At 51.0% G+C, this 16,814-nt stretch overlaps 5 protein-coding genes across 5 annotated transcripts; 3 read left to right on the forward strand and 2 right to left on the reverse strand.

Annotated features, from left to right (window-relative positions):
* Positions 1 to 2,828: 2,828 nt before the first annotated feature.
* GCG54_00008481 (Tripeptidyl aminopeptidase) lies at positions 2,829 to 4,424 on the forward strand (the record flags this gene model as incomplete). The annotated part of the gene is made up of 2 exons (XM_045408446.1): positions 2,829 to 3,453; positions 3,511 to 4,424. The coding sequence occupies 2 exons, from the start codon at positions 2,829 to 2,831 to the stop codon at positions 4,422 to 4,424; spliced, it is 1,539 nt and encodes a 512-aa protein (XP_045263136.1).
* Positions 4,425 to 4,848: 424 nt separating this feature from the next.
* Positions 4,849 to 6,100, reverse strand: GCG54_00008482 (putative alpha/beta hydrolase; the record flags this gene model as incomplete). Its single annotated transcript, XM_045408447.1, has 2 exons — positions 4,849 to 5,770; positions 5,841 to 6,100. The coding sequence occupies 2 exons, from the start codon at positions 6,098 to 6,100 to the stop codon at positions 4,849 to 4,851; spliced, it is 1,182 nt and encodes a 393-aa protein (XP_045263137.1).
* Positions 6,101 to 8,216: 2,116 nt separating this feature from the next.
* On the forward strand, positions 8,217 to 9,525 carry GCG54_00008483 (6-methylsalicylic acid decarboxylase atA; the record flags this gene model as incomplete). Its single annotated transcript, XM_045408448.1, has 2 exons — positions 8,217 to 8,267; positions 8,320 to 9,525. The coding sequence occupies 2 exons, from the start codon at positions 8,217 to 8,219 to the stop codon at positions 9,523 to 9,525; spliced, it is 1,257 nt and encodes a 418-aa protein (XP_045263138.1).
* Positions 9,526 to 9,988: 463 nt separating this feature from the next.
* Positions 9,989 to 11,084, forward strand: GCG54_00008484 (uncharacterized protein; the record flags this gene model as incomplete). The annotated part of the gene is made up of 8 exons (XM_045408449.1): positions 9,989 to 10,132; positions 10,185 to 10,216; positions 10,277 to 10,371; positions 10,421 to 10,487; positions 10,551 to 10,611; positions 10,660 to 10,693; positions 10,753 to 10,820; positions 10,872 to 11,084. The coding sequence occupies 8 exons, from the start codon at positions 9,989 to 9,991 to the stop codon at positions 11,082 to 11,084; spliced, it is 714 nt and encodes a 237-aa protein (XP_045263139.1).
* A 274-nt stretch (positions 11,085 to 11,358) lies between these two features.
* Positions 11,359 to 15,506, reverse strand: GCG54_00008485 (uncharacterized protein; the record flags this gene model as incomplete). The annotated part of the gene is made up of 3 exons (XM_045408450.1): positions 11,359 to 12,333; positions 14,442 to 15,256; positions 15,320 to 15,506. The coding sequence occupies 3 exons, from the start codon at positions 15,504 to 15,506 to the stop codon at positions 11,359 to 11,361; spliced, it is 1,977 nt and encodes a 658-aa protein (XP_045263140.1).
* Between the last annotated feature and the right edge of the window lie 1,308 nt (positions 15,507 to 16,814).

Genomic DNA, 16,814 nt, shown 5'->3' on the forward strand with positions numbered 1-16,814 from the left:
CGGAGGCTGCGGAGAATGCGAATTTGTCATGTTGGTGTTGTTCACTAAAGTGTCTTTTTCCATCGCAACGTTTCTGGTGTTCTTCGAATTCAGTGATTTGGGCATGGATTGATTCTAAGCGACCATGATTGAGAAACCATCAACTTGCGGCAGTCACGGCGGAACCCCTGAGATTTAAGCATCAACCATCGTCATCAACGATCAAAGAAAAAACTCACCAAAGTAACAACCTAGCATATAAAGAGTCTCGCGCTTGCGGACAGGAATCATAGCCAAAAGCCAAAACTCAACGCATGTTCTCATTTGGTTCCTCCCAGTTTGCTTTGTGAAAACTCAGAATATGTGCCATCTATGCAGCCTCCAAACTACTTGGGAGAGCTGACTGTGGGCTATCATCACTGTTTTCTCTGAACCCGCAGATCTTCAACACACCCCCGGGAAGCCGGAGCGTGCCTGCCATCACGCATGTCGCCTTCCCCAGGAGGTACCACCCAAACCAGGGAGGCGCCATCCGGACATGATGTAAGAAGAAGGATACCCTGCCGCCTACTTACCAAGCAGTCCCCTTCCTCTCAGGCAGATTGAGATGGATATGAATATGCAAATATTGGCACAATCGTCAACACAGTACAGAGTCGTCCCAGTGATGACGCTTAGTTTGATCTTAGCGGGTTCAGCCTCACGGCTGCACAATGCTAAGAACGTTGGATAATAGTCTGAGGGACAATTTGACTCAACAAAAGCTGGCGGGGGTTTCTTTTTTAATATTCTTTTTGGGGGTGCTCAAAGCGGTACCAAATGAAAACCTCAATCGTGGCCTTCTTTTGCCATGTGTGGCTCGGAGATGCACCCTTGCGGTGCGTGGGACAAAAGGCCAGAAAGACTCGACATCATAGGAGAATTGACCAAGACCACGAGAATCTGAGTATTTCTCCGGCCAAACTAACCAGACCATGAAGCCTCGCATGGTGGTAGAAGAAATGGGAGTGGAAGGTACGGCGTCGCGGTTGCTCTCCTTCCCCTGAGGGCCTGGATCTTCCTTCCCCTCGACTGAACTTTTGCCCCCCTTCCCTCGCAATGTGCCTTCTTGAAGAAGGTTGGACCATGGGTTGTCAGTTGGAATCGGAAGGACCTGATCCAAGCCCTGGGTGTCTTGAAGGGTTGCGCATCAATTCGGGTTGAGACGTCGAGATTGCACCCTTTTGATCCACCGACAAAGCTACGCTAGTCGCGAACCAAATGCCGCAGACTGATGAAGGTATCTTGAAGTGTGCGAGACAGATTCTCTGCCTCGTGCCATGATCAAGAACGACACCTCCCAGGGGCTGAAGTTCTTTCGGAGGCATGGCTGACCCACAGCAGCTTTGAGGTGGTGCATGATCCTCTAATTGTTAATAAGCCGCAAGTAACATTGCCCTCCTAGCTTTTAAGGTTTCTCTCCACATATGTTGTATGTAGGCTGCTCTCACCGTGGTGTAGTTACTGGTATTCTGGTGGCCAAGTAGTAGATTGATTTCGAAGGTGTCCATACAGAGGCACAGGAAGGTAGTGGATTACACAACACCGCGTGCCAACGGGTTGTAGAGAATAGGGTTCAAGGTTATATAGTTGATGTATGTCCGAGACAACACCCTGACAGTAATTTCAGACTTCAGAGACAGGCCTTTCAAGATCGAAAGGGTGATGGTGGTTGAAACTTTGGACTTCCTCTAGTCGATGCGGGCGATCTATTACTCCATTCCCCTATCCTTTCATAAAAGTAGAAGCATTAACGAGGAGCTGTTGGCGCCGCATTGCTGGACATCGAATTTCACTGCGTAACCTTCGCGGGCGCCAAATATCAAATCAGTAGCATCCTCTGGTTAGACTGCTTCTCTCCACATTGCTATTTGCTCCAGTGTTCGGTCTAGTACTTGGCTATCATTACTCCCCTATCTCATGGTTGAGGCAAACGACCTCATGGATGTCATCGATAGAGTCGGTGGGTCTTCCGGCCCTGTTGTGGCATTGCGTTTCCTGGACATTGCCGCTGGTTGACATGATTCAATAATTTTAGGATGAGAAGCATAGACACATATAGTCGGACTACTTCGAGTTACAGCAAGAATGGTGACAGAGCTTGAATCCTGTATGAGCGCGGTGACTTCTGCTTCAGTGGCACCTAGTAATGTACGGAGTTATACATTTCCTCGGCGATGGGTCTTAACACCGAAGCCACTCTTAAAATCTCCCTGTCGTTCGAAGGTAAGCGATTGTACAGTAGTAAACCTTAAGTCGCATAGACGAGCGTTCCACCCCGTTTGTGAGCGCGATTCCACGATGACTTTCCCGCGTCTGTCGGATTTTCGGACAGATCTACGGGAGTTACCGCGGCGGCATCTAGGTTGGCTCCTGGAAACGCCGTCCCTGAATTGCCGCTAGCTTCTTACACTTTCTCACACAACCGGCGGGATGATTGGCGGCATTATGCCAAAATCCAAGCTTAAAAACTCTATTTTCCCTTCCCTCCTTGCCGTTTCGTCTCACCCACCAAAGCTGTCCCTGGTCAGGGCCCAGACTGATACGTCCGCGAGACATTTTTGCCGGGCGGAAACGCGAATTTGGTGGCTTGTCGCCCTGATCAGAGTTCAAAAGCTTCCTTGACTCAGGGTTGCCGCCGTGTCGTGATGCGTGGCAGATGCCCCTGACAAACGGTATTCAATGGGTCAGATCAACAGTTCGACGTTTAAAAGTATGCTGATGGCAGCAGTCCTCTTCGGGTATGTTGTGCTGTCCGTGGACGAACTCCTGTCACAACACAGACAATCCAGAGGCAGTCGTTCGTCAAGATGGACTTCCTGTTGATCCTCAGCCTACTGCTGGGTCTCCTCCCATGCGCATCGGCTGGCATCGCTGCCATGATCCCACAGCCAGTTGGCCCAGTGCAACAGGATCTACCAGCCCAGATCACATGGAGCGCTTGCCCGACCGACATACGGCCATTCCGCGGAGTCAACGCGACGTCACAGCTTCAGTGCACCAACTTCTCAGTACCACTCGATCACAACAATTTGCAGCCGGATAGTCCTAAAGTCCAGTTGGGCATCGTCAAGTTGCCCGCCACTGGAAAGCGTGTTGGCAATCTCTTCGTGAACCCAGGAGGGCCAGGTGGCGCCGCATCGAGCATGGTTCTCGGAATGGCGACGAAAAGGATTTATATCAGCGACGCGGTGCGTGAGTCGTTTGATATCATCGGGATGGATCCTCGAGGTGTCGGATTGAGTACACCACAGAAGTGCGACACAAACCTGGCCAATCAACCAAGCGAGTTCGACGCGACAACGCCAGAAGGATTCCAAAGGTTATTCGATTACAACAAGGCTCTCGGGGAATCGTGCCGTGCTATGACTGGGCCACTATTTGATCACATGGACACGATATTCGTGGCGAAAGATATGGAGGCCGTAAGAGTTGGTAATTCATGCCCTGCCTTTGTCTGCCATAGTCAAAGTATATGCTGACTGGGTCTAGCTGCCGGAGGCGAGCCGATGAACTACTTCGGTGTATCGTATGGAACGCAACTAGGAGCACAGTATGCTGCTTTATTCCCCGACACCATTAGAGCCATGGCTCTCGACGGCATGCTTCAGCACACCGGTGCCTTTGCTTCCAACATCATGACACAGGCAACCTCCTTAGATGCGACAATCCAGGACTTCTTCAGATTCTGTGAAGCCAACGCCACAAACTGTGGGGAGGGTGGCCAAGACATCAGAAAGACTTGGAATAAGATCCTTGAAGTCGCTAATGCCGGAAACCTGAAGGCTGCAGAGTGCGATGGAACAGCCAAGACCAGGTGTCTTCCCCTCGCTACGGCCAACAACGTGATAGGAGCTGCTCGATCTACGCTAGAGTTCCCCAAGGAACGAAAAACGTTTGCGGAACAGCTCAAGCTCGGAGCCACGGGAAATGGCTCCTTCTTCAGCCCTGGGCTCTTGTCAGGAGACATTTTTACAGACAGCCGCTCGCTATCCATCACCAATGTTCAATGCCAGGATGGTCACTTCTTCGCAGCTAAGAGTCATATCGAAGTTCAACGAGTCGCTGATATGACAAGAGCTTTCACCGTCACGCCTGGGATGGGTGAGTTCTGGCATCGAGTCATTGATTGCACTGGATATCCTGTTAAGATCACCAACCCGCGAACGGCTTTGAGCGTCAAGGCGACACAGAACCCTGTTCTTCTCGTACACTCTCGCTTTGACCCTGCCACCAGTCTGGTGTATGCGGTGGGAATGACGGAGGAGTTCCAGAATGCAACGTTGATCTTGAGGGAGGGGTCTGGGCATACTAGCTACCTCAACAAGGGCGATGCGTCTAGAGCGGTTGACGACTACCTGATCAACTTGAAAGTTCCGCCAGCCGGGACGATACTTCCAAGTTAGTTTGTAGATAATATAGAGTGAGACATGCTTCTGACAGTTTTCCTCCGAAACTTTCGTATGACTGTTACTCGGATGCCCGATGCAGAGCCCGACAATTACGAGGTTAAACCCTCGTGGCACTGAAGAGGTTCATTAGATCGAGGCCTCATGCACTCACAGTATCGACTGAAGATGGAGAGTATTTGCCTGGGTAATGTCGTATAAACATTGAGCTACGTACGTACATGATGACTTCCGTTGGAGCGGAGAGCCACGCAAACTGAATACAGGAATCTTGAAGAAACAGGAAAAATGGTATACTATCAAATCTTCGTCCACTGCTGGATATTTTCTTGGTATATGGTTGAAAAGCAGTCCCTTATTACGTGTGCGGTGGGGTCGCGCAGTTGCTCGGGCAGATGCTTGGCTTCATGGGTAAGTGGTCTCAAGATGAGGCCGTCGTCGGAGGTGCCTTGAGGACCCACTCTCCAATCATCTTGATTGTCTTTTGTGTCTTGATCTCAGCATCTTCGAGCAAAACAGGGTCGCGGACGATGCCATCCAAATGCTGGTCAAATCCGTGAACAGTGTCGGGCACGAGCAACCACCTGTAGCGACTACCGTCCGGATTCGAAACCTCGAAGTGGAACCTCTCGTCGTCCAGGATGAGTTCGCCCTTCTCCACGGTCTCCTCCTTGCCCACAACGGCGGGAGGGGCTGGGCGCCCAGCCAGGCTGTGAATCAGTCGCTGACCCTCGTGGGCAAGAAGATCGAGCTCGCAGCCGATCATGAAGACTTGCTTTGGAAAAGCGTCCTTTGGCGCATACGCAGGGCTCATAAGCGGGTTGCGAGCGCTCTCGCCCGGGACCTTGTAAGACCAATCGAACACAGGGGCAATACTGAGGAGGAAGTCCTTCTCCTTGGCGCGGAAGCCGCCCAGTTCAGGCTTGTATCTTCGCGACTTCGCTTTCTCTTCCGCCTCGAGGGAGAGATCCGTGCAGGGATACAATGGGACAATAGCCGACAGGTGCTTCTTCACGGAAGCCAGCTGCGAGACCGCAAGACAAAGATTTCCACCCGCAGACCAACCCGCGAGAGCGACTCTGGTCTTGTCTATAGGCAGGGACTCGTCGTTCAATGCGGCGAGGAAGAGCTCTTCGCAATCATGAATCGGGCCTGGGAACGGGTTGCCAGGCGCCTTGGCGTAGTTGAGTCCGATCACCATGGAGTGATGCTGAGTAGCGTACGCCGCGTTCCAGTCATCGTTGTCGTCGGGAGTTCCAAGCACGAAACCACCTCCGTGGATAGTGAAGAGAACAGGCAGCTTATCCTTGGAGGTCTTGTCAAAGCACTTGGGGAAGAAAATTCTGGAAGACCTGTCAGCTGCAGGTCTCTTACAGACGAAGGAGTTGTTTCAGCCGCTGGCTGCATGCATACCTGACAGGAAGATACGGTCGGCACTCGTACGTCTTCACGAAGTCGGGGCGATGCTCAGACGGGATGATGCGTGCTTTGACGTCGCGAAGGAACAGCGCGGGCTTGACCACGAAGTTCTGGATCGCGAAAGCCGTCGCGCCATACCTGACCTTGGACAACAGAGGCGCCTCTTGAATGATCTGCGACTCGTCCGCGGGCGCGCCCGTGGTCGTCGCCGTCGTCTCGGTGGTCGTTGCGGGATTATTCTGAACTTCGGCCATCGTGAAGGGCTCGCGCGCGTGCGACTTTGGGTTCGGTTACGCAGATGCTTGTGTGTTTGCAGGCGGAGGGGACGACGCGGGCGGGGTTGGGATGATAAAGGTGAATGGCGGGACTTGGCCCGGTAGTTGTATCTTCATATGCACCTCGGTCTCGCATCCTGGAAGCATCCGGGGCCATCACGAGATCCATGCCGAGTACGAAACAAATACGAAACGGACTTTCTTGAATTGCGAGGCCGACGTCATGATACACAAAAGCAATCTGGCGGGGTTTATAAGATTAGTTGCCCCCGCAACGATTCGCCTTCCATACGATGGTGTTCTTCATCAATTCGGCCGAACCACTGGAGAAAGTGAGGGTAATAGAGGGTCGCTATGATCGCGCACTCGAGACCCTGCAGAACTTGAACCCATGTCCACTGTTTGGGTTGCTCCACTAAAACTCCAGCATTGGGGAAATCCTCACGAGCAAAGCTACACAGCCTAGTTATCGCCTGAACGCACGTCCTGTATTCTCTCACAAATGACTCAACGAGAAACCCCAACGATATTCGACAAATCAGGTGTCGACCTTGGAATGAGGCGAACTAGTCACAGCTTCAGTTTTGCGAATACGTAAACCCTAAACGATTTAGCAAAAGCCCCTAGACGCACCGTGTTCAAGAGCTGACGCAAGTTGCTCAACACTAGGTGGCGATTTGTGGCGATTTGCAGCTCAAAAAAAGACATTAGCATAAAACTTCGGTCGAGGCTTGGTCTTCCCATGACGGGAAGCTGGAATATAATGGCTCATACTCACATTCAGTGAGATGACGTTGCACTAGTTTAGATGAACCGTGATTAGCATGGACAAGCAGAGGCCTGTGAAAAGCCTTCGTTCTATCAATGGAATCTGCGATGAGATGACACAACTTGATTCAAACATAATATTAATATGAAAGAGATGCTGAGGCCTTTGATACGAAATCATAACAGTAGTCTTATGTCAAGTTGTCTAACATGAAGTAGACTTTGTTTCCACAACATGGTTCGTTAGCCTAATTACACCCTCGAGACTTGTAGCCCATATTGAGGTATCTATCTGCCGGGATCTTGCTTCACAGCACAGAGGATATTATCTTAGTTTGATTGGAAATGACTATGCCGGCAATTGAGGAAGTCTTTGTTGGTATGGTGAGGGTTTACAAATTGTGACCAAACCTGGGAATGGCGACTGAAAGTTGCCTCTGAAATGCAAACGCATTTTGTGCATCACCCGCTATAGACATCAAAAGTCTCATTCAACAGCTTGCATGCAAGATGAGTGGCTGATTATGAAGAAAGAAGATAGCTTCTCTTAACAATACCTATCCTGTCGCCGATCATTGAACGTCTTGGGAACAAGCAGAAACGAAGTGACTCTGGCATATATTGCCGTTGAATGCCCTTACATGTCTACTGCTGACTCGGGTCGGACTGCTTAGCATCCCAGAACCCCCGGTCCGATATAAATACGCCGCATGGAGAGTAGTTGTGCATGCCGTGTAGTCGTTCTCGTCGTTCGGAAATCTGCGTAGACTCCGCAGCCGTCGGAGTTGGGCATATTCTCCGATCAGCCAGCCTGAATCTTATTTTCCAGCTCTTCTTAAATGTTCACTGAGTCTTGGCAATCATTCACTTGGTCACTACAACAAACATAACCGTCAAACTATAGGTGATCGCTCTTGACACCGTACATCGGACGAAGTCGAAGAATATTGTGGACATTGCGAAGCGCGAAGAGCCGCTTGTTTTGATCTCCAAACGAGCACGGACATGGCGTTCATTGAAATGGAAATTATGGCTGTCTGGCCCCTTGGAACAGTACGCCAACGTTTCGTCCACTTGAATGAGCGATCGCTTGTCTGGGCAGGCTCTGCATCATAAAATACCGGTTCCTCGAATTTCAATGGCCCAGACGGTAACTTCCATCACCCGAATTCCCGTCAAGACCATGCTTTTCGGGCGCGGCGGTTTCATCTCATCAATCGCCGTCTGATAGGTAGTGGTAGCTTGATATAAGTACGGATCATTCGCGGGGAATCCCGTCACGAAACCTTCCAACTAATCACAGACAAACACCTCAGTCTCATCATCAATGGACACCATCAAGAAGGACGGCGTTGCCATCATTGGCGCAGGCCTTGGCGTGGGTCCCCTCTTACATAGTGCCACGGCGGGTGAGCTAACAGCCATTCAAGGGTACTGCTCTCGCCTTGGCCCTCCACCAAAAGTCGATTCCCTGTCGAATCTACGAAGGCAGAAGCGCAGATGCGGATATTCTCACCAGTGGCGTGGTTTTGACACCCAACGGGTGCCGCATCCTGGACGACCTCGGCGTCTTGAGTCGAATCAAGCCGAAAAGCTTCCTTTTCGAAGACAGCATCACCAAAAACAGCGACGATAAGACTGTGGATACGATGAAGCTAGCTTCCAAGGAAGTATATGGATATCCAGCCTATCGTCTCTATCGTCTTGCCCTTCTGCAAGAGATGAAGAAGATGCTTGCCGAACGTGAAGTTCCAATCTACTTTGACGCCAAGTTCGAGAAGATAATCAGCGATTCTCCGGAAGGTGTCACATTTCAGGTTGGTGGGAAGACGGAACATGCTTCCGTTGTCGTAGGATCTGACGGTATTCACTCTACTTTGAGACGCTATCTGACGGACCTCGTTCCTGTTTACACGGGGGTATTCTGCGTGTACGGGCACATCCCTACCGACTCTGTTGAATGGCCCGACAAGGAGTTCTTCGCTACCAGCTGCACAATTCAAGGCAAACCGGGCGGCTTTTTCATGGTCCCCGAAGAATCGGACGGCACAATGCTCATGGTAGGAACGCAGTTCCCGCATCCCGAACAAGGTCGTGAGGGTTGGCAGGATCTGGCAGCCAGCCCAAAGTCCTTGGCTTCCCTGATGCGAAAGGACTATGATCAATGGCACGACACAGCAAGGCGAATCATTGATCAGCTGTGCAAACGTCCAGAGGGCCTGTTAAGCTGGCCATTCTACACGATGCCCAAGCTGCCCAGTTGGTCTTCACCGTCGGGAAATGTCATCATCGTCGGGGACGCTGCTCATGCAATGCCAGCTTCGTCGGGACAAGGTGTTAATCAGGCTTTGGAAGATATCTACGCTCTGGCAAAGGTTTTGTCTGGAAACTGGACCGTGGAAGAACGGCCTCGTGCGCTTGGCGCTTGGCAATCCTGGCGACAGGCCAAAATCGACAAGGTGCTCCAAATGACGCGAGCCACGAATTTGAAGAGATCCCCGGAGGCCGAGAGGCAGAAGTCGACGGGCGAGGTGAACGTGGAAAAGCCCGCTGTCGATCGTATGCGGTGGCTGTTTGAGTTGGGCTTGAATGATTTGGAGGCAAAGCTCGCAGATGTTCGGAGACGCGACACTTGAGCTCAGGCTCTATCAAACTTGTGTCAACAGATATCATCACCACTCCCAGCTCAACCGACACCGGCGGAATGCTACGCTATCTTATCGCCCGGCAACCCTCCGCAGACCTCCGCTCTCGGGAGTTCCCCCGCAGTACTGCAGCAATCATCCGCGGCCAAGCTGTCACCGCAACGTGGGAAATGATAAGAGAAGCTGCGCTAATGACATACCCCCTCGCAGGTGCGGGTCTTTGCGGGGTCGCGCATGGTGATAGCTTCAATTGACAGGCATGGTGGTACCATGAGTTCCGGGTGGTTGGGTTCGGCACGTGGGCCCCAACCATCATCCCGGACGTCCTTATCTCTTAAAGAATTTGGCAAAACGGCATCTTGAGCTGCTTCGCAGTGCATAAATATCGGTCACTGCCCTTTACTAAGCGAGTCTCGAAATGTGATTTGACTCCTCTGATCTTTGCGCAATCACCATGTTAAAATCAATCGTGTTGTCCGCTTTGGGAGCGCTGAGCGTTTGCTCAGCCCACTTTGTGATTCCAAACGATGATCAGGACATGTCGGGTTTGACCGTCAACTCTGTTCCGGCCGCGAAGCGAGTTGAGTACATGAGAAAGGTAGGTACTGAAACTTGGGATTTCGATTGCGGTATTCTAACATTTCTACTAGACAAATGAAGCTCTCTACCGCCAAAGTGGACCGTAAGAGCCCCTCACAGTGCATGCCCGACTTACGGATTGCGATTGACTAAAGGTGTTCAGTTGCCCCTTCGCCGCCTTTGGCTCGATCATCGTCAATCACACTAGCGACGAAGTTGTATGCGAGGGCGCGAACTTTCGCACGGGAGACCCAACCAGTACGTCTTGTTGATCAGCTGATACATCTCCAATCTAACGTAAAGTCAGTTCATGGTGAAATTTCAGCCATCAACGCTTGCACTGCCAAGTTTACAGGGCAGGGGATGACGCCAACGTAAGTTCCACTTCTATCACATTCACAAGACTTTGTCAAACTTGACTGCTGACTGCTTCACAGTCAGATCTACGCCGCATGGGGGGACCTCTCCATCTACACCAACGCCGAATCTTGTCCTATGGTACGTATCTGAAAACCTCAGGAAGTAGCATTGACTCATTGGAAGCAGTGCGCAAGTGCCATTCGTTGGGCAGGATTCAAAGGTCAGCTCGGACGCGCGACATCTTTCTGGTGAAGTCGAAGGCTGATGAGATATTCACAGAATACGTTTATGGCACCACTATCCAGCATAACTACAACGTTGGCTGGGGTGTAATGACCTTGAGTAGCGTAGGTGTATCAAGACTTCCTCTAATCAACGTTTGCTAACAGCTTTTGAAGTACGATGTATTCCAGCAGTCTCGACAACTCCCTGGATATCAAACATCAATGATCGGGCAGATCCTTACTAATGAGACGGATCCTCTCTTTTCATGGCAATACAATGCCAGCGCACCCTGCCCTAACGAGTGCTTCCGGGTGCCTAGCGCTACAAGAGGGGGTACGACGTGCTCCAATGTCACCGTCTCTCGAAGGGACTACGACGCACTGTGATCTCGTCATTGAACATCGCGTATCAAGGCTTTCTAGGGAGAGATAGATGATGATCTAGAGAAATCCAGTACGCACTCAAATTGGCTACCGCAGACGGCAGATACAAATAATTTGCAGCCATAATGTGCAAAGTTCCCCCAACGCCGTTTCCTGAAATAGTCCCGCTCCGCCACGCCCAAAATGATAAAGATTGCCAATTGATTCAAAGTTTAAGTGCCCGCAAGCAAGCCCGAGAGTATGTTTTGCTGTTGTGGAGATCCTGCTTTCAAGATGCCTAGCTTCTCTTCTGATCATAGTCGCCAATGGATGGTCGCGGTGGAAATTTGCTGTTGACGTCGGCTAAGGCCTTCGGTTTGTCCTCCCAGTACTTGGGCTCCTCCAAGATCATGTCTAGGCCTATCTCCGGAAGGCGGCACACCAGACGGGGAAATCCAGACATACCTCGAATGAGGCTGATGTCCGACACGCACATCTGCGTGAATAGCTTGCGGAGCAAATCTCCAGGCATGGTGCTCTTGTAAGCATCGTCAATCAGGGCGAAAAGCAAGTGGTATCCGCTGTCGCATAGTTTGACGCGGGTCAGGCAGTTGTGAATCTTGTGAAGACACAGCTGCCTGAGCTCAGAGATGTCCCACTTGTCAGCGAAGGCGTAGAGCTTGACATGGTGTTGACAGACTTCGCCGAATTCCTTGTTGGAGAGTTTCAAGTCCAGATCGACGTCAAAACCAAGCTCGTCAGGTTCAGACAGGTACGTAGGAGGTGCGTAAAGCCCGTGCTGGTCCCCGCTCTTCACAAAGAGCTCCATGTACTTCAAGTACGGCTTCCTCTCGATGATGTCCCGTCGATGATCGTAATGAATGAGATGGTCACGTAGAGAGTCACACCGTTTCTCTGGCGTGAGATCATCGTCACTCAACGTCGACTGGGTGTTCTCTGAAGGGATCGTCCGCTGAAACCTGTAGTTGCCGTATGTTGCGTAGTCCAGGAAGCTGGTGAAAGTGGTCTTGTCGACATCGTCTAGAACGACAACGCCCTCTTGCGATTCGCGCATTCCGTTAGTGAGCATGCGCGTCAACCCCTTGGAGTGAGGGGCAAAGAGCTTCTCATGGACGTGGAATGTCGTATTCTCTGGCCCCACGATGAACTTGAAGACCCGCGACGTGTAGATTCTGGCAGTTGTTAGTTGGCAGCCACGTACTCGACTCAACAAGGTAAGCTCGACCGGAAAGGGGGAGAGGGACGGACGTCTCTGTGTCGACGATGGTTCTACCAGCCATCGTTTTGTGTGGAGTAAAAGTGCGAGTTCATTCACCTGCGCAGTCTCAACTTGTGCTCGTCTTCTTTTAGAAATGGATTCAGAAGGTCGCGTCCGATGAAGTGATGATGAGACGTAGCAGTTGGAGGTTGTGGAAGGTAGGTCGGGTAGTTGCTGGGTTTGACTTTAGCGGGCCGAGACACTCGGACGCCATAAAGTGGGGTCAGATGTGAGGGAGAGAGTTGCACCTCCCTGATTCTCCAAGCAAATTATCGTCGGGGAACTCAACTTGAGAAGGATTCTTTCCAGAAAATGCGGCAAGGTGTGAAGATAGAGTAAGGGGGCTCGGTGTCTGATTTTGATGGTTGGAGAGGAGGAGGACCAGTCGAGGCGTGCTTCCCATGCGAGATGAACTTCGAAAGCGTAAGCGCGTGCCTTGGTGTTCTTAGAAAAGCCCACCTGCCTAGCACCAATATGTGGTATTTAAATGAAGTGCGAACAATTTTACTCAAGGCAGTAGTGAGATTCGCTACTACCTCGGAACGGAGTCATGAATAAATATCACACATTCACGCAAGTAGCCCACCCATTGCATCTTTTTATAGCACCCACTCCGGTCGCACCTTAGTCTACGTAGAAAGCTCACCTACCTTCAGATCCCAAAAGCACCACGAATTACAAATAGAAGTACCGTAGAGCTGCTGTTACAGTCGGGTCTTTCTAGCGAGAAGTAAGTTAAAGATTGAATACAACAGGAAGTACTCTTGGTTTCTGATGTCTACGCTTGCGATCATCCCACTCTTTCACTCTAAGACTTCTTCTAGCCGTTGTTTGCCCCCGTTTCAAGACACATCCATGCTTCAATCTTGTATTAGCTACCGCTGTTGTGGCGTTCTCAGTCCATCTCAGAAAAGGAGTTCACCCACGAACAGCCTTCATCACCACTGGAATATTCAGACATTTCGTGGCTTTGCTTGTCAATGGCAGTCCTGCCCTCGTATAAACCGCTAATAGGGGTCTTCAAGTAAGTTTTGAAGCCTGAGGTGAAGAATGTGGCATTTGGCATCTCTCTGAAGGGACAAATGGATTCGATGAGATAGACAGTCAAGACCAACCCTTTGTGTGCATCAACTTTAAGCTATTCCCCGATGCAGCTGTATTCGAGGATGCCATCTGGCGACTTGTGAGTTTTCTGGCTGCTGTAGATTTCAGCGGCACCTCTGAAGCCAGACGAAGCGAGAAAGACGTCCGTCGCACTGGCTACTTCGGCACAGTGAAAGCCACACGTTCTTTTCATATCTCAGAATGCATCAATCATCGAGATGACGCAGCCTCCTCCAAAAGCGCCTGCGGCGACGATATAACCATACACATTCAGCGTGTTTTCGTTGACGACCCATGACCCTGAGTCACCATCGAAAATTCCTGTGTGGCAGTCGGTTAAACTGACAGAAATCGAGTACGCCTAAGAAGATGTCAAATTTCTACCGTCGTTGAGACATACGACGAAAGTGTTAATCAACTTGGTCCCTGGCTCTAGAAGAAGCGTTGAGGGAAGAGACGAAATGTATTCGCGTTTTGATCCTTGCGAACCACTCATAACGAGCACTGGCTGCCGGTTGCCCGAAGACAAAGTGGGCATCACAGCGTCCTTAATCTCTGCTTCACTAAGCTTTCATCATGAACACTTGTAAATAGCATATGAGGCCTGGAAGCACCCATTAAATCCGAACTAACGGGGCTTCGCGAATAGATACTATCTAAACTCATAGCTGCAGTTCCTGTCAATAAACCTCGTCAAGTCAGCGCCCCGAGTTAAGCATTATTGAGAATCTACGGCATTGGTACCATGACCCCCTGATATGACGATCCATGATGACATTTCAAGATTTCAGGACGAACGGTGCAGAAAAACGGACAAATGGGGCATCTTTATTTGTCTCCTTTTAACCCGCCAACCATGCAGCCATTTGCTGCTCTACAACCACTCAAACTAAGTCGAAGACGATACCAATGGGACTACTAGTAACAGAAATCTTCGACACAGACTTTTCCGCCGCGGCAGCCAAGCTCTGTGCAGCTTCGCCGAGAGGTGTGCTCACCAGACGTCCCCAGTGCACCGAATCCGTCGACTGAACCTCGAAATCTTCGGCTACGGCTTCCAGTTCGCCTTGGACTGCCGTTATCGCAGCACGAGTCTTATCATCGACGACGTCAAGAAACTCAACCGCACTGAGCTGCTTGATCGCGAGTCCCTTCCTGAGCCACACCGAGCCCATCATACGCGCGAGACTCAGCCGGTTCTTGGTCTGGTCCTGACTACTCTCCGCCTTCTCTGCTACGAGTTTGTTCAAGAACGAGTCCACCTCCACTTTGACGATCGGCGCGCCGCCGCTCTGAAACTCGGTGCTGTACACTTCCATAGCCGCCCCGGCATCTTTGAACGAGTAGGCCGAGGCACCGCCACCCGCCTTGAACGTTGAACGGTAACTGTTAGACTCGGATGCTGAATCCGCCTTGTTGAACGCCATTCGCATGTCCGACTTCTTCGTTGGCTTCTTGGCCGGCTTCTGCAGTTCTGTTCGCGCTTCCGCGGCAGCGAAGGACTTTGGCGGGCGGTCGCGCGGTTCGGTCGGGTCGACGGTCTCGGTGACGGTGCCTTTGTACCAGTACACTGTCTCCCCTTTGCTCAGTCCGAGGGGAATAAGCGAGTTGACGTCGATGATGAAGCCGCCCTCTTCCTTGGACTCACGCAGCACACAGTCTGCTAGGCTCTTGTCGGATCGTGAGTCGTAGCCGCCTCGGGGCAGGATGTAACCGACAGCGTCGAAATCGCCATTAGCGGGGATCGTCCACACGTTGCCGCTCTTGTCGAGAGGGACGACACCGCAGCGCACTCGGCCGTTCATTATTAAGACTGCAGATTTTCATGGTCAGCTTATAAATTTGAAGAGGATTTATGCGGGTGTTGTGAACGCACCAGAGCCATCTTTGTCACCGCCGTCAACAATGTCCGGGGGCAGATACCAAGGATCGACGTTGTCTAATGCCAACCAGTCGTTCTCATCGCTGGCGAGAAGTCCGTTTGTCCCTTGTGTCTTGACGGCGCTGAGACTGAAGGCGCCCCAAAGGGCTGTTTTGCACAAAGTTCTCGCGGAGTGTCGCATTTGTGGCAGAGGACATAGCACCTGGACCAACTAGCAGGCAGGAAGTGGTGACATCTCTTCCCATCTTTATAACGCAGTCAGGAAGCTTTTCTGTCAAGGTATTTAACTGGTCTGCATCTTTCCGTAGTGCAATTTCAATTGAGGCCGAATTCAGGAGTCAAGACGGTGACGCCGACTGCGAAGCCATGTGTTCGGCATCTTGCGATCCAACTTTAAGTTTCGATCGGAATCTAGTGCACATGGTTGAGCCGTTGTCCGAGCCGTAACGGATTCTTTCGCAAATTCTCCGTCCTTCCGAGAATAATAAAGGGCATGAGCGTAATTTGCTCAACGTTGATTTAGATGCGGAATGCCCCTGGCTAATAAGCTTTCGGCAACTCCATTGGTAGCCGGGCTGTGCGCCATTCTCTGGGGCTCGGCGGGAGTTGCTATTTCGGGGCGCAAACTTTACTGTAACCCTTTCTTACTGAACCACCGTTCATTTTCGCGCGGTGAATCGCTTCAACTCTCGGGGTCGATCCCCTAGGTCTGCATGACACGTTCCGATCGGATGGAATGGACACGGCGAGGATACTAACTTTCCATTTTGAATTGTCTTGTCTAAACCGCTAGCCCAGGGCGAACATTGTTCAGCCTGCAGATTCTTGATCAGATGGCCCTGGGTCCGTCTGAAGTTCTAATTGGCCGAATATGCAGTATATCATTTCAACTCAGCTATTCTTCAACTCTCTCAACACCCACGCCTAGTTACGTTAACGTAATTGCTAAAACACGCAGGTTAAGGGGCGTGGACTGGCGTAGCAATAAGGGGTCCCGGGAAGGCACAAGCTAATGCGTCGGCATGACATCCCGCCGGCTACATAGAGTTCGGCACCGTGTTCCGTATTATTACCCACAGTAATATGAAGGTGAAAGTTTACACGAAGCATAGAGGCCAGCCCTACCGGCAAGTCAGATCAATATCATTAAGACCACAAAGAAAATAACAAGGAGCGAGGTGTGGAAATAACTCTGTGTCCGGCCATACCGTTCGTATACTCAACGCCCTTTTGGCCCGAGGTAATGAAGGGGGATGCTAAATGAAGCCACGGGGGAAAACTCTCTTTAATGTAATGTATGCAGTGAGCGAAGAGACTGTGTGCAAAAGCCATCATGCTTCCAATCGTTTTAAAACCACTACTGAGAATCCTCCCGGGACGAGGAACATAAGTATGTCGAAGTGAAGATCTGCTTATGCCACGTACATCGTGAGGTCACCTTTTACATTCGTTTTCCTGGGGTTTGTTTGCACTTGCGCAACTGCCTAGC

This window comes from Colletotrichum gloeosporioides, assembly GCF_011800055.1.
Source record: "Colletotrichum gloeosporioides strain Lc1 chromosome Unknown consensus_52, whole genome shotgun sequence".
In the NCBI taxonomy this organism is placed as follows: domain Eukaryota; kingdom Fungi; phylum Ascomycota; class Sordariomycetes; order Glomerellales; family Glomerellaceae; genus Colletotrichum; species Colletotrichum gloeosporioides.